The 19,268-nt window shown below is 52.3% G+C and overlaps 11 protein-coding genes across 11 annotated transcripts; 6 read left to right on the forward strand and 5 right to left on the reverse strand.

The window, feature by feature from the left end:
* Positions 1 to 405: 405 nt before the first annotated feature.
* Positions 406 to 863, reverse strand: J4E83_009203 (uncharacterized protein; the record flags this gene model as incomplete). The annotated part of the gene is made up of 1 exon (XM_049336092.1): positions 406 to 863. A coding segment is annotated over one exon (458 nt), but the record flags the coding sequence as incomplete, so codon positions are not given.
* Positions 864 to 2,534: 1,671 nt separating this feature from the next.
* On the forward strand, positions 2,535 to 3,657 carry J4E83_009204 (uncharacterized protein; the record flags this gene model as incomplete). The annotated part of the gene is made up of 3 exons (XM_049336093.1): positions 2,535 to 2,582; positions 2,632 to 3,247; positions 3,299 to 3,657. 3 exons carry the CDS (start codon positions 2,535 to 2,537, stop codon positions 3,655 to 3,657), a joined length of 1,023 nt encoding a protein of 340 aa, XP_049184657.1.
* A 182-nt stretch (positions 3,658 to 3,839) lies between these two features.
* On the reverse strand, positions 3,840 to 6,060 carry J4E83_009205 (uncharacterized protein; the record flags this gene model as incomplete). The annotated part of the gene is made up of 2 exons (XM_049336094.1): positions 3,840 to 4,439; positions 4,504 to 6,060. 2 exons carry the CDS (start codon positions 6,058 to 6,060, stop codon positions 3,840 to 3,842), a joined length of 2,157 nt encoding a protein of 718 aa, XP_049184658.1.
* An 813-nt stretch (positions 6,061 to 6,873) lies between these two features.
* Positions 6,874 to 8,367, forward strand: J4E83_009206 (uncharacterized protein; the record flags this gene model as incomplete). The annotated part of the gene is made up of 1 exon (XM_049336095.1): positions 6,874 to 8,367. The coding sequence occupies one exon, from the start codon at positions 6,874 to 6,876 to the stop codon at positions 8,365 to 8,367; it is 1,494 nt and encodes a 497-aa protein (XP_049184659.1).
* Positions 8,368 to 8,558: 191 nt separating this feature from the next.
* Positions 8,559 to 9,336, forward strand: J4E83_009207 (uncharacterized protein; the record flags this gene model as incomplete). The annotated part of the gene is made up of 2 exons (XM_049336096.1): positions 8,559 to 8,985; positions 9,050 to 9,336. 2 exons carry the CDS (start codon positions 8,559 to 8,561, stop codon positions 9,334 to 9,336), a joined length of 714 nt encoding a protein of 237 aa, XP_049184660.1.
* A 295-nt stretch (positions 9,337 to 9,631) lies between these two features.
* On the forward strand, positions 9,632 to 11,021 carry J4E83_009208 (uncharacterized protein; the record flags this gene model as incomplete). Its single annotated transcript, XM_049336097.1, has 2 exons — positions 9,632 to 9,915; positions 9,968 to 11,021. The coding sequence occupies 2 exons, from the start codon at positions 9,632 to 9,634 to the stop codon at positions 11,019 to 11,021; spliced, it is 1,338 nt and encodes a 445-aa protein (XP_049184661.1).
* A 314-nt stretch (positions 11,022 to 11,335) lies between these two features.
* J4E83_009209 (uncharacterized protein) lies at positions 11,336 to 13,402 on the forward strand (the record flags this gene model as incomplete). The annotated part of the gene is made up of 2 exons (XM_049336098.1): positions 11,336 to 11,339; positions 11,598 to 13,402. The coding sequence occupies 2 exons, from the start codon at positions 11,336 to 11,338 to the stop codon at positions 13,400 to 13,402; spliced, it is 1,809 nt and encodes a 602-aa protein (XP_049184662.1).
* Positions 13,403 to 13,738: 336 nt separating this feature from the next.
* Positions 13,739 to 14,847, reverse strand: J4E83_009210 (uncharacterized protein; the record flags this gene model as incomplete). Its single annotated transcript, XM_049336099.1, has 2 exons — positions 13,739 to 13,920; positions 13,974 to 14,847. 2 exons carry the CDS (start codon positions 14,845 to 14,847, stop codon positions 13,739 to 13,741), a joined length of 1,056 nt encoding a protein of 351 aa, XP_049184663.1.
* Positions 14,848 to 15,540: 693 nt separating this feature from the next.
* Positions 15,541 to 16,377, reverse strand: J4E83_009211 (uncharacterized protein; the record flags this gene model as incomplete). Its single annotated transcript, XM_049336100.1, has 1 exon — positions 15,541 to 16,377. The coding sequence occupies one exon, from the start codon at positions 16,375 to 16,377 to the stop codon at positions 15,541 to 15,543; it is 837 nt and encodes a 278-aa protein (XP_049184664.1).
* A 730-nt stretch (positions 16,378 to 17,107) lies between these two features.
* J4E83_009212 (uncharacterized protein) lies at positions 17,108 to 17,791 on the forward strand (the record flags this gene model as incomplete). The annotated part of the gene is made up of 2 exons (XM_049336101.1): positions 17,108 to 17,417; positions 17,466 to 17,791. 2 exons carry the CDS (start codon positions 17,108 to 17,110, stop codon positions 17,789 to 17,791), a joined length of 636 nt encoding a protein of 211 aa, XP_049184665.1.
* Positions 17,792 to 18,025: 234 nt separating this feature from the next.
* Positions 18,026 to 18,783, reverse strand: J4E83_009213 (uncharacterized protein; the record flags this gene model as incomplete). The annotated part of the gene is made up of 3 exons (XM_049336102.1): positions 18,026 to 18,493; positions 18,547 to 18,685; positions 18,752 to 18,783. 3 exons carry the CDS (start codon positions 18,781 to 18,783, stop codon positions 18,026 to 18,028), a joined length of 639 nt encoding a protein of 212 aa, XP_049184666.1.
* Between the last annotated feature and the right edge of the window lie 485 nt (positions 18,784 to 19,268).

A 19,268-nucleotide genomic window follows, 5' to 3' on the forward strand; every position in this document is an offset into this window, starting at 1 on the left:
CCACCACCACCACCACCACCACCACCATCAGAGTCTCCTGAACCACCCTTCTTGTCATCGTCGTTCTTCTTGCACCGGAAGGCCCGCCGCCTCTTTGGTTTGGGCTTCGCGGGCTTGGAAGGATCAACCCTCGCGATATGTCCTGTGCGGACGATGTTGTCGTATACCTCCTCATCCTCGCGATGTGCTCTCAGACAGCTGGCTCGCTTGCATTCTCCAGTCTCGTAGTCCTTGCATTTGGCCCTTTTGCAAAGGCGCTTGAATGTGGCGCAGTTGTTGCAAGGTTCTCCGGAGTCGCATCGGAGCTTGAGTGAATAGCAGTGTACGCACACGATGACGCGCGTGGTATCTTCGGAGCTGTAGATCAATTAGCGAAATGGCTGTGGTATCGTGGCGACTACTTACTTGGCTTCATCGAAGGTCCGCTTGGTACCGTGGGTAGAGCCGGCGACGTTGTCTTCTGAGAGAGCGTGGGTGGTGTGGTCCAAGTGGTTTGCCGAAGACGAGGCGTTCAGACTTTCCGAATGGGAGGCCGAGAAAGCCTTGTACATTCCTGGGTGATGGATTGGGGCGTCGGGTAGGTCAGACTTGAGCGCCTTGTCGTCAGTATGGACTGCTGTCATGTCGCCATCGCTGCTTCCACCGTCTTTGTCTTCACCATCTCCCTCTCGGAACTTGCACTTGAGGACCAAGAGCTCGTTGTCGCCTTCAAGGACCTTCCGCTTGCGGTCCGATTCCCTCTGATGCTTCCTGAGGTTGATGACTTCTTGAAAGGTCGCACTGTGGGCCTCTTTCTCTCGGTTGAGGGCCTTGATGGTCTCCCGCAGCTCCTCCACGAGCGCCTGGATGCGTGGTGGGTCCATGATCGGGTCGGAAAGGTAGGCAATGGGAGAGGATGTTGAGAGTCTGAGAATTTGGGGTTGAGCGGGTTTCGTCGTTGTGTGCGCTGGGTGTTTGCAGTGACATGGGTCTAACCTAATTGGGAGCTGAGACTCCTCTCCCCTTCACTACTCACACGGTTCCTGCGTCTCCAGGCTCCAGCGCGCGAATTACTGGCATCACGTGAGCGATTGCTAGCGCGTTGCTAGGAGCATATAATCTCGCTCTCCCCTGCCCTTCTTGCTCTCTTTTTCTTCTTCAGGAGAAACAGTCTCCGGCCCAGTTCGCACTGCAGAAACGGCGGATTTCGACAAGATTTACTCGACAAGTACCCCGACCAACTCAAGCGCATTCGAGCACTGCCAGAGCACCTGGTGCGCCTCGTCGCTACTTGTATGGATCCGCGCACAGTACGAGAACGACGAGCTGGTCATGATCGCGACCGTCCGGCGCAGTAGTCCGCTCCTCTCGTTGCTCAGAGCTACGTCATTTTGATGACATGCTCGATCCTGGACGAAATACTTACCAAGCATTCAGCAAATCCGGCGTTCTGGTAAAAATTAACGTTGGAGATGTTGGGTGTTTGGGTTGACATCTCTAGTAGATGACGTGAGCGTTCGGACCATCGTGGACTGCTTACCATTTTTTATCACCCTCTTACCAATGAGACAAGATATTGAATGGAAGATAGGAAGCGAGGAACTGGCAATCCCGGGTTCACTTACGGCCCACCTTTCCTTTTCATTGATATCCGCGCTTTATGCGCGGAGTTGAGGAAGAGATACAACATGTGCGTACTTGAGGGACCATTGGAAAGCAGAGAAGTGAGCTTATCTTTCTTTATGAGCTGTTGACGATGTTCATTGACTGCAGAAGACGAGAGAGTAGACATAGGAAAGGCAGATACCATCGTAAGACGTTGATGAACTCGCATACTTTTCACTGAGCGGATTGAAACCGTATCCTGCCATTCCGTCATTATTGTATTTTTTGATGTGTTGGTGTGTCCATCAAGGTTCTTTTATAGGCGTTAAGCTAAGCTGTCGTGCTCCTTCCGTAACCTAGAACATGCCTGTAGTCGTTTGGACATCTTGCCTCGAACTACGCAAATGAGGATCGCTTCCATCGCCTTGCCGATATTGTAATGAGAGCCATGTTTCAAGTGTGCTCCTGCGATCCATCAATTAAGATTCCCTGGTATGGTAGTTAACCGATGTCAGAATTGATGATGACGGGTTCAAAGTGGCGGTGCGACCAGCGACAAGGCGATCATCTCGGGTCCATCAGCTAAGCGGAGGGCAGTACAGTTTGAGCATGGACGAGACAGGTTGAGACGAGACGAGCTCGAGCTCGTCGAGACAGCTGTATGATAGGCGTAGATGGATGTCGCGATACAGGCGTGGTGTTGAGGTTCCGGCCAAGCGACCCCACCATTAGCCTTATCGCGCGCGTGTACACCTTCTGTGTTCGGCAACAACCCCGCCTACAACATCTAGCTGTCCCATCATGGCTGATTTACGGCGGAGATGGCCGCTGACGCGCAAATCGCCTGATATCCAAGTCTCTCTCTTCGTCGCGCGAGTGACTTTATAGCAGCCGTTCTCCTGCACCCCCTTCCGAGCTTGGACTGAAACGACGCGACAAGGAGTGACGACATGGCGAACATCACATCAGCCGTCTCGCAGGACGACCTGGAGATTCCGGTACTTTATCTGCGTTCATGCTTTCCGACCAGCACCTAATCATGCTCAGCTCATCGACTTCTCCGTGTTCCTCTCAGGCGACGCCGACGCGAAGAAGCAAACCGCCGACGCCGTCCTCAAAGGCTTCCAAAACGCCGGCTTCATCTACCTGAAGAGCCACGGCATATCCCCCTCGACCGTATCCACCGTATTCTCGCACTCCGCCAAGTTCTTCGCGCGGCCAAAAGAGCAAAAGGACAAGTTGGCATGGTACTCAGCTGCCGCCAACCGCGGCTATGTCACACAAGGGCGGGAGAAGCTGGTAGTACTGGAAGAGACAGGCACAGAAGCGGAGATGCGCGCCTTGGTGCCAGATCTGAAGGAGAGCATGGAGATTGGACGCGACGACCAGCCTGAGATGCCAAACATGTGGCCGAGTGGGGACGACGAGGCGACGCAGTTCAAGGAGCAGATGATGGGCTTCTTCGAGACATGCAAGGACCTGCACATGCAGGTCATGCGTGCTATCGCCCTGGGCATGGGCATCGATGAGAAGTGGTTCGATGGCTTCACGGATGCGGGCGACAACACGCTGAGGCTGCTGCACTACCCGGGAGTGTCGAAGAGCATCTTCCAGAGGAATGATGGGCAGGAGCAGGTGCGCGCAGGAGAGCACAGCGACTACGGTATGGTTCTCAACATGACCCGGTAACGAGATCCAACTGACGCGACAACAGGCTCTATAACCCTCCTCTTCCAAGACGCCCGCGGTGGTCTTCAGGTGCGCTCCCCCAAGGGCACCTTCGTCAACGCCACGCCTATCGAAGACACGATTGTCGTTAACGCTGGCGACTTACTAGCACGCTGGTCGAACGACACCATCAAGTCAACGAAGCACCGCGTCATGGAGCCACCACCAAAGCCGGAGGATGCCGACAAGGACGAATACCCACCACGATACTCGATAGCCTACTTCTGCAACCCGAACTACGACCGCAAGATCGAGGCCATACCGGGCACATACGAAAAGGGCAGGAATTATGAGGATGTTATGAGTGGGGATTATATCATTGGGCGGTTAACAGCGACGTATTGAGGGATGAAAGGAAATCGATGGACCTGGTATGACTGTCTGGTTTCAGAAACCATGCTCGGGCTACCGTTGATGAATTATGTTGGTTTGAGCAATCAAAGCTCATCGAGCCTATCTATTCAATCTCCATTACAACATGTATAGTGTCTGCACTTACTATACCGCGTCGACTGCATTACATCCTCCTATGATCTACCCAGCATAACGCCAGTCTGAAGCATCAAGCTATCAACACCGCTCTCTACCACGTCCAGCGGTGCAACAAGCGCCATCTGACTCCAGCTAAACAGCGTATTGCGACCCCCATATACGAACACCTCGAATCGACCCGCAAATGTATCATTCACCCAGACGCGACTACCGCTCAACACATCGGTCTCAATGCGCAAGTTCGCTGGCAGCGAGATCGGCACTGGCTCATGTGACGACGTCGTCTGGTTGGTCCATATGCGACCCGGATGGCCAGGGTCGTGGCCATCAAACGGAGATACGGAACGTAAAGGATACTCGAAGCCATCGGCCGTGGTGAACATGAGTGTCGTAGTGCTGCCACTGGAGTTGTTTGGGAGATCTGCAAGAGATAGCGAGGTATCAGGACCGGTCAAGGTGAAGGATGAGGATACGTTCAGGGTCAGGGTGTACGGTGGTCCGTATGAGCCCATGCCCAGCGTCGCGTTACTGTAACTGGAAGAATTTCGCGTCCATGATACCAGCGCTGAGCTTTGTGTATCCATGTTCGTGCTTGTGAAACGGCGATCTAGGTTTTGTCCGGGAGCTTTAGTTGCCTGCCAAAACTCACGTTAGCCGCCAAGTCAAGATGCATGAACTACTCGCTTCGCCTGAACATACCAGAAGCGCAACGCTGTCCGCCAACTCGTCCGGGTCAATCTTTGCACCTCGCGCACCCGCCCACGCACGCGCCGCCATGACTGGTATACCCTCTCGCATTGCATAGTAGGCTTCCAGCTGCGTAGTCGCATCCGCACCATTATCGTTCCAAGCAGCAAGAATAGCGCCTTTGTTGCCGCTAGCCCTGGGCTCCAGCTGCTCTGTGGTATTGACTGGATTGTAGAGCGATGGTTCCCACTGCCATCCTGGTACGTTGGCAAAGTTCATGGTGCGCGTATTATTGTAGAACTGCGGGTACGGCGCCGGAAGGATGGGCATATGATCATTCTTGAGACTCATGTATGCCCACCAATCCTCAGAGTTGATCATGTCGTATCCATCGTTCTGGAGCTCGAGAGGGTCAGATTGGCCGTATTGCCAGTGTTGTACGATGATGTCTTTCGAGATGGTGAGGTTCTCGGATGGCTCGTAAGTGCCCCAGATACGTACGCGCTTCCCAGAAGTGCTGCTGATGAAGTCGGCCATCTCGTTTACGAAATTGATGTAGTCGTCCGCTAGATCGGAGTCGTACTCATCAGCGCCGATATGTACCTCCTTCGTTTGAAACCATGGGAGAAACTCAGACCAGATTGCCTTGACTGTTGGAATTGCGTCCGGATGGCTCAGGTTGAGCAGGTCCTTCTTTGCTAGCGCTAACTCAGGCTTCCATTTCGTAATCGCTAAGGCATGGCCCGGTGCTTCGATCTCGGGAATGACGGTGACACCACGTTGCGCACAATGCTGTTGGAAGTCTTCGAATTCGACACGTGAAAGTGTCTCGTTTGGGCGCTGAATGATGGCCTGCAGTTCTACATTTTCTTCCGGGAACAGCGAAAAATGCGAGAACACGTCTTGCCACGTCTCATTGCGGCCACGGTTCAAGGGATAATTGTCGCTAGAGTGATAGTGGAACTCTGAAATTTTGAAGAAAGAGGCATATGTGCAGAGCTCTTTGAGAAAGTCCTTATCGTACCACTTACGACCCGCGTCGAGCATGAACCCTCGTGTGCTGTATGCAGGCGCATCAAGTATCCGACCCGTCATGAGAGAGCCGTTGTCGATCAAGAACTTCTGCAGTAGGGTGCGCGTTCCCCAGAACATGCCTCTCGCACCTGCTCCGCCTATGTATACAGTGCCATTGGTAACCTCAAGCTCATATCCTTCTTCTGTAGGCTGACCATTCTCGTATGTCAATGAGAGATTACTGTATCGAATCGGGCCGATATGGATGCCAGTGAGTGGGAAGTTGTCTACTTGCTCCAGAGTCCAGGAACCACCGAATAGTGATGAGATGTCGGTGCGGAATGTTTCAGCGAACTCATAGGCAGTTGGCGGTATGAGCGTTAGACCTTCGGAGTCTCTCTTTGTGGCGAAACTTCTGTCGATATATATCTTTCTTGCATCTGTGCCGATAGAGAAGCCGAGGTCGTCGCTGTTGCTGTAGCGTGGTGAGACAGGCGGAAGAGGTTGCAGCGCGGTAACGAGGCCGATAAACTGCGACAACACCAAAATCAACATTGTCGGTATGAGACGATACAAGTGATCGCGCACTCAGTTCGCTGTCGTGAACATATCACAGGATGAATATACCATGTCTTGGCTGTTTGTTACTCGCCCCGCTTCTGCAAGGCCGATGTAACCTCCGCAGGGAGCACAAATGGCGGCAAATGATAAGAAGTGAAAGCCGAAAAGAGGAGTCATCTTGGCTATCAAGCGGGACGGCGGTGATAAATACGAAGGGACGCGTTGTCGCAAGACATGACTTGTTGTTAGCTCTAAGGACGTATGCGATAAGTTCGCCTGGGGACGGTCTAAACCATTTCAGGAAGACCGTGTCCCAAGTCTATGGAACCGCGACGGTGCATACAGCGATGACAGGCTATACCGTATTGCAGAGAGGGTTTCTACAGTTTCAGCTCTACGCCCGTTCAATTACTTCCTTCCTTAGGACACTTCCCGCATTTCTTTTCCAAAAACATCATGAGGTCATAGACCAGCCGCATGTCGAGGCTCTCTAGGGGATGCCGTGGATCAATCAGATCGTGATATCGAGCAAGGCCTGAGTACAGCTAGCAGTAATGCGATGCGTATAGAATGTCAACGATATCGTAGTAGTGACAAGGCTTGAGCGATAGAAGTGATGTGATCAGGATGGAAGGTGTTCAGGGAGCGCTAGCCAGATGAGTGAAGTTTAGCGCATCGGAGAAAATCTGCGTCTGTCCCGACTTCGACCGGCAGTCGCGTACCCCCAACCACACATCGAAAGTTCACATCATGTATCAATAGCATTGGCATTTCCGGGCGTTTTCATTTCTTTTTCCTCCCTCAAAGATGGATCGCCATCAGCGCGTCGTTGCGCAAGTCGCGTCCAAAGTCAAAGACTACTTTACGCGCAAAGAACCCTTCCGGATATCTCACGGCTCGACAAACAGCACGCGTCCGAATCTTAAGAAGCATGTCGTAGATATCAGCGCTCTTCGGAATGTCATACGCGTTGATACGGAAAACAAGACAGCTCTTGTCGAGCCAAACGTACCTATGGATCGGCTTGTAGAAGCTACGCTACCGCATGGTCTTGTGCCACCCGTCGTGATGGAGTTTCCTGGTATCACTGTTGGTGGCGGGTATGCGGGTACAGCTGGCGAGAGTAGTAGCTTTAAGTTTGGGTTCTTCGATCGCACTATCAATGAGGTGGAGATGGTTATGGCCGACGGTGAGGTCGTCAAAGCTAGCGAGAAGAAGAATGAGGACCTGTTCAGAGGGGCTTCTGGCGCTGTCGGTACCTTGGGGGTTACTACGCTTGTCGATTTGAAGCTCATCGAGGCGAGGAAATATGTCAAGACAACATACTATCCTACACGTAGCGTTGCTCAAGCTGTCAAGGAAGTCGAAGACCATACACGTGGTGAAAAAGGCGAGAGGAATGATTATGTTGATGGCGTCTTGTTCAGCAAGGAGCACGGTGCGATCGTCACTGGCGAGATGACAGATGATCTGCCACCCAACACCAAGCCGCAGACTTTCAGTAACCCGTGGGATCCTTGGTTCTATCTGCATGTCGAAGCCGCTACACAAAACTCTACCAAGCCAGTGGTGGAGTACATCCCCTTAGCCGAGTACATGTTCCGTTACGACCGTGGTGGCTTTTGGGTCGGTCGGTCCGCTTTCAGCTACATGCGCTTTCCCTTCAACAAGTACACTCGCTGGTTCCTGGACGACTTCCTTCACACGCGCATGCTTTACCGAGCTCTCCATGCGTCCGGAATTGCGACACGCTATATCGTCCAAGACATGGCTTTACCCTACCCCAACGCCGAAAAGTTCATCAACTATACCGACAAGGAATTTGGAATCTGGCCTCTTTGGCTCTGCCCGTTGAAGCAAAGCCCCCAACCGACTATGCACCCTCACACCAAAGGCGCCCTGAAGTCAGACCAAATGCTCAATATTGGTCTTTGGGGGTTTGGTCCTAAAGACCCTGTCACCTACTTGCAGAAGAACCGCGCGCTCGAGAAGACACTCGGAGAGATGGGCGGTATGAAGTGGCTGTATGCGCAGACATACTACAGTAAAGATGACTTCTGGGCGCAATTCGATCGCAAATGGCACCAAGGGTTGAGGAAGGAGTACAACGCGGAGATGCTGCCTGAGGTGTATGACAAAGTGCATGTCGATATCGAAAAGTATACGAGTATGGCAAACAAAGATATGGGGTTGAAGCTGAGAGGCATATGGCCATTAGGCGGGTTTTGGGGAATCTGGAAGGCCATCCAAAGCAAAGACTATATGATCGCGCGTAACTCCACGTGGAGGTCGAGAAGCTGAGGAAAATCTCTTCTGAGAGCAACAAAGTCATATTGAATTCGCGTTAGTCAAAAGACCCTGTCGAGACGATTTGTGCGACCTCGAAGAGTCTTCAGTGCAAAGCTTGCTGCCTGCCTAAAACTTGCTCACACCAACCTTTCTACATCCACAACACCACAATACCACGCCACCTGCACTCGTCTCAATTCAACATGAACGGCCCGTTTATCGCTCCTTCGCTTGTGTTTTCAGACATGTTCCGCATGGCGGTCGTCCACCTGATCTTCAGCATCCCAGTGAACGTGTTAGACGAGACTGCCGAAGCCGTCATGCGCGAGGTGACGGAGAATATCGACGCGGACCCAGTCAAGTTGAGACACACGGTCGACATCATCTACGCGAGCGCTATGGAAGACAAGAATTGGGTATACGTCGCAGTTAAGCTGCTGAACTATCTCTGCCTTCTTATCCCAGCAACACTGGCCGACCCAAACGTACTCCCCGATGGCAACAACAAGCTACGCTCCGGCGCGCGTCTCGTCCAACACTACATCTACAACCGCTCGCTGGCCGACTTTCAAGCCGACATGCAGGAAGCCACATGGTGCCAACCGCGCATGTGGCTCCTCGCTGAACTAGGTAAGTCTTGCCTCTACGAAGTGCATGTGAAACATATAGTGACTTCGTACCTCTACCTCTGTAGCCGACGCAACATCATCAACTCTCCTTATGTCGCTCAAGACAAATGTTTGGATCTTGGATATGATGGTAAGTGCACAGCATCTGTTCAGCAACCATAACATCGACCTGTTTGTCGAGTACGTGGAATTCGTTGCGCGTGGTCTGGATGAGAACCCGATTACTGAAGCGGAGCTCACGAGGGTTTTGGAGAAAGTACGCGAGCGCACAGTGAACGCGGACGAGGATCTAATGTCCAAGATCAAGGTCGCAGGACTAATTTCCCTGAGGAAGAATGCCTGGGTTTTGTGAAAGCAAGGATCTGGCATAACGCGAAGTGTGGAAGGCTTGTCTGGCACACACGGTTGGCGGAGAGGGACAGTGTCTTGTATCATAAGAACATCAGATAGTCTGCTGTTGCAATTCTTCTCAGCAGCCAATGTACTATCATGTGTCAATATTGTAGGCGCATCTTCGCCGCCAGTGTGCTTGACCCTGACCCTGCGCCCAACGCCAAGCCTTCATCGTTTGCTCCTGCCCATTGTGTTGAATCCCAACACCTCGACGCGTAGGATTTTCTCACACAACACCAATCTCTCGCGCAATCATGCAACACAACAAGATGGCATCAGCTACATTTGTAGTTGAAGACGTATCTGCGCAGCTTCCAAATGACGTCTACCAAGAGCAATTCGACTTCACTGAGCTCATCCGCGATGTCGTTGATTCTGTCGATAGTCAGACCCCGGACAGCACGGTACAAGCCCAGGTCCAGTTGCTCCTCGCCCTTGTCGGTAGAGATCTACTGAAACTTCACGCGCTCGTCAATGTCGTCAACGCTAAGATTGTGAGTCAATCGAGCTGGGCCACAGTGGGCGTAAAGCTCTACAGGTAAGGTATTCCCCACAATGCAGCAAGGTCCCGGCTAATCAGGTTGTGCCAGGGCTTTGTTCGACACAATCGATCCGGATCTGGAGCTCGAAGTCGTCAACGCCAAAAGTATCGTGGGTGCCGACATCGCGGGCAAGTACATCCTCGAGGCTGCCGGGGAGTTCATCGCTCGACCGATCTGGGAACCCGGATCCGTCAACGTACTGGATTTCTCGCTCAGCCTCCTCAGAGCCTTTTCTGTCGGACAACGCGGATCGGCAATAGCGGTGAACGTGGGTTGCGGCCTGTTGGAGAAGATGGCCACCTCTCTCTACCTGCCCTTCCACAACAATTACGACACGTTCTTTCCGTTCGCGTACAAAGCTATTCCACTGCTCGACACCGCCAATGAGAACATGAAGTCTAGCCGTGTTACCGATATTCTGATGGCTTTGAAGAAGGAAAACTATGAGAGGACGGAGCAAGAGAAGGCCCTGATCAAGCACATGTGCGACATACTCGGCAGGTCTGACCAGTATCAACAACACACAGAGTCAGGGTATACCTGTACCTGGGAAGATACCGACTCTGATGCGGCCGAGGACACAGTCTCTGCCAAGGTCGAGTATGTATACGGCAGGGGTCGATTCAGCGTCATTCCGCCTGAGGAACTTGACCAGGCAGTTGAAACTAGCTCGAAGCTATTTACCACAACACAGGATTGGGAATTGCCAGCTATCGAACGGCTGCTCAAGAGCATCTCCGAAGCCATGAAGATTGGCGCACCAACCTGGGTACAGACCATTACGCTCGACATGATAGAGATCATGGTCAAGTCGGACTATGTCTTCTTGCACAAGAACATGCAGATACTGGTCGGCTTCATCTTTCCTGTTGCACCGGCGCTTGACGCTATGGCTGACAATCATCATTGTGAGCGATTGACGACACTGTTCGATGCGCTCAGCACCCACAACGGTGTACAAACCGTCCAGGATCATGATACCATCGAAGATATCCGCCGAAAGTTGGGTAGAGGCGTGCACAGTGCAGCGACACAGCCCATAGGCGATATGCTCGAAGAGGATGACCTCCTAGGTGCTATCTCCCAGCTCGAGATCGATTGATTTCTTCGTACGAAAACGTGGTTTCGGATTGTCTTGGCCAGTCCGTTCGACATATAAAGGGTCGGCAAGAAAGAGGTGGCAGGCGTGGGTGTAGTCGGGTCAAAGGCGCATGCTGTTCTGCGTTGGCGAGGAGGTTGGGTCTGGTGGGGACTAAAGGGGATCGGCAAACTTCTAGCGGATTACGTCAGATGGTCAATGCATGTCGCGCACCTTACGCGTGCCCACAATCCCATCGCGCATTGCCAGCTCCAACATCGTGATCTTTAAGCGGTCTGGACTGCACCCCATCGCATGCACACTTCACTCATGACGACATGCGTACCCACAGACTGAGCTCACTAGTGGACGAATTGAGCGGATGAGTACGGATCCTGTGCCGAAACGAGCCGCCACGCTATGACGATGATCATCCACCCTGCTGCAATTTCGATAAACATCGTTTGACAAACCATTTCTCTGGGGAACCGTATCAGTAACACCTGCGCATAGCACATCGTCCATCATCCATATCGACCGACCCTCATCTTCGTCTTGAGCGCTGCGAGATTCCCTAATCACCTGCACGACTAGCTGCAGCTGTCTCCACAATGGCGGAACCAGAAACCAAGAAAGGCGGCTTGCGCGCCATGTTTGGCATGCGATCAGGGAAACAACCAAAAGAGCCGGCTACGCGGAAGAAACTTTCCAAGAAGGGATCACGAAGCGATATGCTCGGAAAGCTTGACTCAACCACCAACGTAGCGAACCCCAACCGCCAAGACTCTGGTAGCTTTACGAACGAGAGAACCGATCTCTCAGACAACAATTTTGGCTTACCTACCAATGAAGACATCACTGGCCTCGCGCCGCATGCGTTGCGTGATCATCCATATGCTGCTGTTAATGCTCTCATGGATACCAGCAACGCCTACCTACAACCTGGGCAGCAAGCGGCCGATTACCGCCGCAACTCAGAAGGACAACCACAGTATGCCGCGCCTTTGTATCAACCACACAGCTCGAGATCTGCATCAATACCGCAGTCGGGCAATGAGCAGACCCTACCATACGCGCCATCGAGATCGCAGCCATCAAAGCTGACCAAGTCTCATCGCGCGCCTTCAAAGCATGTCAAGGCCGATGACATTCTTGACAAAGATACCGGAGAAAGAAAGGATCTGACAGACATGATGCATGCTTTCACATACATTGATGGTGTTGATACGATTGAGGAAGAACGGGATGATGTATCTTTACTCTATGATCCTACGAAACCTGACGGAACAGCATTACTCGGCAGCGCATCACCTGAAGTGTGGCTTCATGTTGCAGACTTCCTATCACCGCTCGACGTTGCCAACCTATCCTCTACATGCCGGACCATGTACGCTCGGTTAGGTAGACACCCATACAAACTGCTCATGGATCCGCTCCATCGGCCGCAACGGCTCGACTTTCTACTTTCCATGGACCACAAGATGCCACGCCATCTTTTCTGTTTCCCATGCGCACAGTGGCACTTGCGCATTCAGCCTGGTATGGAGACAATGAAGCCTCCCAATGTTCTCAATCCACTCTTTGAGTGCCCCAATCGAACCAACGTTCATATTCCTCCACCAAGGCTCCGCATTAGCGAAGGTCGCACATTACCATTCGCATTCGCTCAATTAGCCCGACGTCATTGGGCCTACGGTGCAGATTACGGTATTCCTCACCAGTCGCTAGGCCGCCGTTGGAAAGACACCTATTCGACCTGGAGGCATGATTCTACCTATCACATTACCGACAAAGGTCACCTATTGATGCGCATTCGATCACAACAGTACGTGGAAGGGGGTATGACAGATGCAGCAAAGCGTATGCTTTTGTTCAGCCGTGGGGACTTCACGCCCTACTTCAGCGTTTGCGCACATTGGAAGCACGGGCTGTTAACATCAATACCCAAATGTGCACTATCACATATTCCGCATACACACGAATCCGAAACGACAGCCCTCGACAAGTTCCGCGAACGCAGCATAGGAAAGAAGGCTGTTGGTATGGTCAATCTCTGTTCCATATGCCGACCAATGCGCCGCTGCCCCAGATGCCCGACCGAATACCTATTCGAACTCAAACTTGTTGAAGACAAGAGCGTGCGCGGCAACGGTCCTGAACGATTCAAGCAGGCTCTCATCGTAACGCGATGGAGTGATCTAGGCCCTGCGCGCAGCCCTGAGGATCCCGAATGGAGTGCTATCACTGGTGATAACCAGGAATACGATAGTTTCAAGGAGATCGGACGAAGAGCTGTTAGTGGTGTGTTTGAGAGTGCGTTCACGGACACGATACCCGGGCAGCGGATCATGAGTATGAATCCTATGGACGTGAAGGCAAACGAAGAGAGCGGAGACTGGTATTAGTCGACATTCATGTAATGATTAATGTACGCGATAGCATGGGGATGTCCGGACGACCCGTATAGCGCCTTAGCGAGCTCAGGATAGTGCATTCGTCATAACCGCGCTCCCCTAAAACCCTAATCTTTTACAAGGGTATCATATTGCGCCTCCAATACACCCTCCAACCTTACCCCCTACTCCACGACAAGCCCTCAACTCCTCTTCATGCATCGCTCCAGCGCTGTCATATGCTAAACTCCGCGCCTTGAGTAGCCTCAACGCCACACCCCGCACATGCGAAACACCACCCCGTTGCGTGCGCTCAACTACTACATTCCGAAAATCCTCACCACACTTTTACGGTGCCCGTACCACCTTCCTACCCGTAACCTCATAACGCTGCAACTCCTGAAGAATCTTCGGAGAGTCGGCAAAGTCGTAAACCTCGACCTTCGGTGTGATCTTGCCCTGCAAAGCCATCTGCAATAGCTCATCCATTTGCTTGGCGCTACCGGTTGAGGATCCCCTGATGACGAGCCCTGGTTTTGTTAGCACTAGTCCTGTTTCAATCAATACAGGTGCAGGAGCGTACCTCTGTTGGCGATATGGATCGGGCTCATAGGGAACATGAACGTATCCGGCGGAAGTCCCACACAGACAAATACGCCACTATTCCTCGCCAAAGCCGGAGCTTGAAGATACGCTCTTTCGCTGCCAGCAACACAAATGACGCCATGCGCGCCTTCTCCATCCGTCAGATCTCGCACTGCTTGCAATACATCTTGCTTGGCGTAGTCCACGAAAGCCACGGCGCCCATCTCCTTCGTCAGCTTCTCTTTCTCGGCACCACTGTCAATCGCAATGACCTTGTATCCCTTGATTGTAGCGATTTGCACACCGATATGTCCAAGACCGCCTCCAGCACCAATGATAGCGACGAAGTCACCGGGGTTGACCTCAGGCGTGAGTTTTGACACGGCACCCGCAAGACTGAGACCTGCGCAGAGTAGTGGCGCTGCGATCTCGCTCTTAACTCCTTCGGGGATCATGGTAACGAATTCGGCATCCGCGACCACGTACTGCTGTAGAGTACCCCATACGCTTCTTCCAGTATTCTTCTGCTTGGCGCAATGGTTCTCCTTGCCTTGCTTGCAGCTACTGCACTCTTTGCACGCGTTCCACAGCCACTTTATGCCCACCCTCTTTCCCAGCAGGTCCTCTGACACCCCCTGACCCAGCGATGCGACAGTGCCCACGCCTTCATGCCCAGGCACCTCAGTGTATTTCCCGGGCGAGACGAGGTTGTGGCAGTCGCTGTGGCATATACCGCTGTATTCGAGCTTTACGAGGAGTTCGCCGGCCGAAGGGGATTGCACTTGGACGTCATTTCGAATTTGGAGGACGCAATCTGGACCGGGGTCTTGGATCCAGCCTGCGGTTTGCGTTTTGGGGATTGACTCGGTCATTTCGTCGCGTTCAGGGGGAAGTGGGGGTTTCGGTGGGGTGCTGCTTCAGTGATCGGCGCTGTTATCTTGGGGAAAGGAGATGGTTGTCGCAATTGGACAGATGAGGGACGCGTTCAAGATTTGAGAGGATCGATGTGCGCGCACGAAAAACACAGTTTTCAAAAGAATAGGAACTACCGATTAGCAATGAGACGGCGGCAATAGTATCAGAAGTGGTGACGATACCCCGCGGCAGCCCCACCATCGGCCTTCTCCGACACTACCAATCGGAGCGCGTCGACCTCCGCATTTTGGACGCGGCTGCCTCATCCGGCTAAACATCACTCATGCCACTTTTCTACCTCCCTCAACTTTCTTGAGGACAGATATCCAACACATAAATGTCGATGGGAGAGGCAATGGACAAGATGACGGGAATCTTTGAGAGGATGCTACGGTACAAGAAGGGCTTCTGATATTGCTTCAATGACTTTCTAATGTCGACATTACCTCCTCCATCATCGCGTCTGCGCCCATCACTACTATGCGATATTATCCTTCACCATTTGATCAGACAAAATCGGTCCGCGGTGAGAGTTCTCAGGTCTCCCCTTCCTCGGGCGCCACCACGTTGCCTTCGCCTTCGAGCCTCATCTGGGCAAGCATCTCATTGACGCTCTGTCCCTCGCTATCTCCTGTCATATCTTCGGTATCTCACATTCTATTAATCTTCGGTTCGCCCTTGTTCTCCATAGCTTCTTTGTCTTTCTTCATCTGGACAACAGCCCACGAGTAAGACATGCTCTTCATCAAATTGACGGAGCCTCGCTGTCTTGGTACATAGTTGCCGTGTTTGTCCTTTGGGTTCCACTTGTCCCACAACATGTGAAGCAGCCCTTGGGAACCAGGCTTGAGGATTTGCAAGTGTTCTATCTCGTACCATCCGATGAACTTGAATGATTGGCTAGCACGTCCGACAGGCTGAGCGAAGACGGCGATTGGAGAGTAGTCGATGAGAACTCTCTCGTTGGTGTGATCTGATAGCGGCTCAGTGGTGGTGGACTCCGGTGTTCCATTCGATGAACCCGCCTCATAATCCTCGTCTGCGACTTCGCTGGTTGTTGGTAGCATGACACCTCCGTCCTCACCAGGCTCGTCTAATCGTTGGGCGGGTACTGCGACAACCATCACCTTTTTAGGCTCAGAAGGGGGTGTGGCTACCATGAGAAGGTTGAGGTTGCTCTTGACAAAGATGACCCCGTCCTCGTCCCACTTCGGGTTCGCGCCATTGAACAACAGCACCCACGATAGACCGTTCGGGTTCGCCGCCGACGAATGGAGGGTAGCGTTATGCGAATCTTCGGCGACGGCTCCGTCTCCCCAGAAGTAGGTGTGAATTTCCCGGATGGTGTACAAGTCGTCATCGAATCGTTCTTGCGGCTTTGAGCTGGGCACCACTGATGGTATTGCGACGGGTGTTGGTGGCGCGTCTGATACCGTTGTGGGTTCTGCCTTTTTCCGAAGGTGTGGCGGTACGTAGACGCTCTCCATCTTGTCGTTGCTGTTCGCGGTTGGGAGCGGTGTCGATAGGTTGTGCGACGAATGGGTTGCTACGCGTCCCATCGTGGCCCCACTTCACGAGCCCACGTGGGCACGCGCCTCCTCCTCACTCCTCCCATTCACCAAAAAGATCAAGTCGAGTTACGGACTACATGAGATCAATTGAAAGCGGAGGTCTCAATAATACGAGTGCCTGGTAGCTTCACAGCCTTTTGTTGTAAACATCAGTAAGGTGCTAGTAGTCTGACTATCGCCACGCTACTTTACCATCACTGAGACATACCTACGGAAAGACGATGTAGTTGCCTAGATACGTCATGATCCTAAGCACTTTCTTCCTTCCCACCGTTTCTCAATTGAAGTGGTGAATGCGAGTTCGATGTGAAAGTGACTGGGGATATCATCATCTAGTAGATAGTAAACTTCGAGCAGTTTTGAACCTAGCAACTCAACCTCTCACATAACCGCAACACGAGAACCTTTTTGCAATTGAAAAGCATTTTCCCCTACACTACTAATCACAAAATCGTAGACCAAAATGACTACACCGCAAGCGCAAACGGGCGAGCCGACCAATCTCGCTCACCAGATCTTCACCAAGACCGTTCGCTCACTACACCTAGACCGCCTCGCCCCACCCCGATTCCCTCTCCCCCACCCAATCACCATAACGATAACACCACCCACACCAACTCCTTCTCCCACACCCTCACTCTCCAACATGTCCTGGACCACCATCGAGCTCTCCAATTACCCACCAAAGCTCACCCACCGAGACGTCATCTTACTCTTCCAGGACTTCACGATTTCGCCCGACTTCGCGCTCCCCAACGTCAAGAATCTCGCTTATCCGCTACGCACGTTCATCAAGATCACCGGAGAGGGAGAGGCTGAGCGCGCGGTACAAGAGCTGTGTTGGAGCAAGGTGGGCGGCCGCCAGATCAACGTCAGAATGATTGAGAAGACGGGTCACGAGAAGAAGGAAGTCGCTGTTGCGGATGTGGCTGATGAGATGAAGATCGGTATCCTCAGTACGTTCTCAAACTGGCACTTCACGAATATCAAACTAACATAAACAGATACTGCGCGCGTCTACAACTCGCATCTCGCCCTCAAGGTCCTCGAGATTCGTGAATGCATGCAGGGTACATCTAACTTCGCTTTCCTGCAAGCCCGCGATGTGGTCACCGTGTACAGCGAGCCTGGTGCGCACGTGCAGCCGATTGACAACAAGGCGAAGTGGGAGCTCGTCATGGCTGGTCGCTCTGAGGGTTGGAATTGGAAGATGAAGGATGGGAGTGGACGGCTTGCTGCGCTGAAGGATCTGCAGGATACGATTGAGAGGCAGGGTGTTATGCGGAAGTTGTGGGGTCAGTGGGAAGGATGTCAGCGGTTGGATATGTGAGACAGGATTGTGTTTGTCCAACTCTACACTTGTGAACACTACACGATGACTGCAGGATTCGAATCACCCGACCGGGCAAGAACGGTGCTTTTGCGAGCTTTTCATTGTAGTGCAGAGAGTTCCTTGTATAGTCTTCTTTCATACATGAACATGTAAGGCTGTACTTAGCGGTTCATCTTGTCACCGAAACAACCTTCCATATGCCTTGGATACCACCTGAAAATCGAACAACGGTCAATTGAATACGATCTTGCCACCTGCCCGACCCACAAGATACGAGTCAGCACCGAAATTGCCATGCTTTGCGGCTAACTTGTCGAAGTATCCATCCCACAGAAAATAGGAGCGGCTAATCCTGTACATATACTTGACGATAGCTTGACTCATAGCACCCATAGTTCCTGGGCAAGTCAAGTAATGTGCGTTTACCAACATTTCGAACGACTTCCAATCAGGCAATGAAACAAGCTCGTCGGTGCCAGCCTTGAAAGCAACTACAGCAGCCTTCTGCAGGAGGTTGGCGTCGTACTTATCGGCAAGAGCGTGAAGCTCGACAATGGGGACTATGTCGTCCCTGATTATTTCGTTTTCGTTATCGGAGGTAGGCGTCCTCTCGAGATCCAAGCCGTAGAAGAACTCCATCATGTTTTGGAAGGTTTCCGGATCGTCATCGTGAACTTCGATGGTGTCTGCAGAGGCTTCCTGTAAATGTTGTATTAGCTCACTGTCGTTCCACTTCCGGGGTTGATACATACTTTGAACCGGCCAGTCAGAGCTGCCATGAACCAACCCGAGTGAGCGCAGAGCACAGCCTTATGAGCCGCATACTCCTTGACTTTGCCCTTGTAGATCTGGCGGATCTTGATGTCGGAGAACGTGGGGTCGTTGTAGAGCCTGAGAGCCAGGGATGTCAGTATGTTGTTTGTAATAGACGTCGTCGTCAGTAGGAGGGACACTTACGTGCGGCGGGCTGGTGTCGCCAGATGAGCCATTGTGATGGCGGTTGCGGCAGAGGTACTTCCTATACGTCGTAGGTGACACAAAGAAAGAGGGATTTGAGTCGGAGTTGAGATCTCAAGTTTGCGGTAGAAGTGGGGCTAAAGTAGCAAACAAACACGCTCGCTAACGGCGAGATGCGAGGAAACCTCATAATGCAACGAGGAGCAGTGAGAGCGCTTGAAGAAGTGATCCAAATGATTTTGACTGCCTTGTACCACTAGCCGAGTAAACGCGCAGTATGATTGAAGAGAGAGCAATGGAGGCGACAGAAGATGAAGAAGTCAGATACTCAGAGTTGAGCCTGCTCATCTTGAGAGGTACAACCACCCGCGGTCCCCATCTCACTCACATTGTCTCTTAATCCGTACTTCTCAGATCAAATATGTCTTTACGACAAAGCGGACAGTCATGAGCCCTCGCATATGGCCCGTTGACCTGCTTCGATAGACAATCTTCACAGAACATGTGGTTGCAGGCT

This window comes from Alternaria metachromatica (assembly GCF_023757995.1).
Source record: "Alternaria metachromatica strain BMP 0045 chromosome Unknown scaffold_31, whole genome shotgun sequence".
Lineage (NCBI taxonomy): Eukaryota > Fungi > Ascomycota > Dothideomycetes > Pleosporales > Pleosporaceae > Alternaria > Alternaria metachromatica.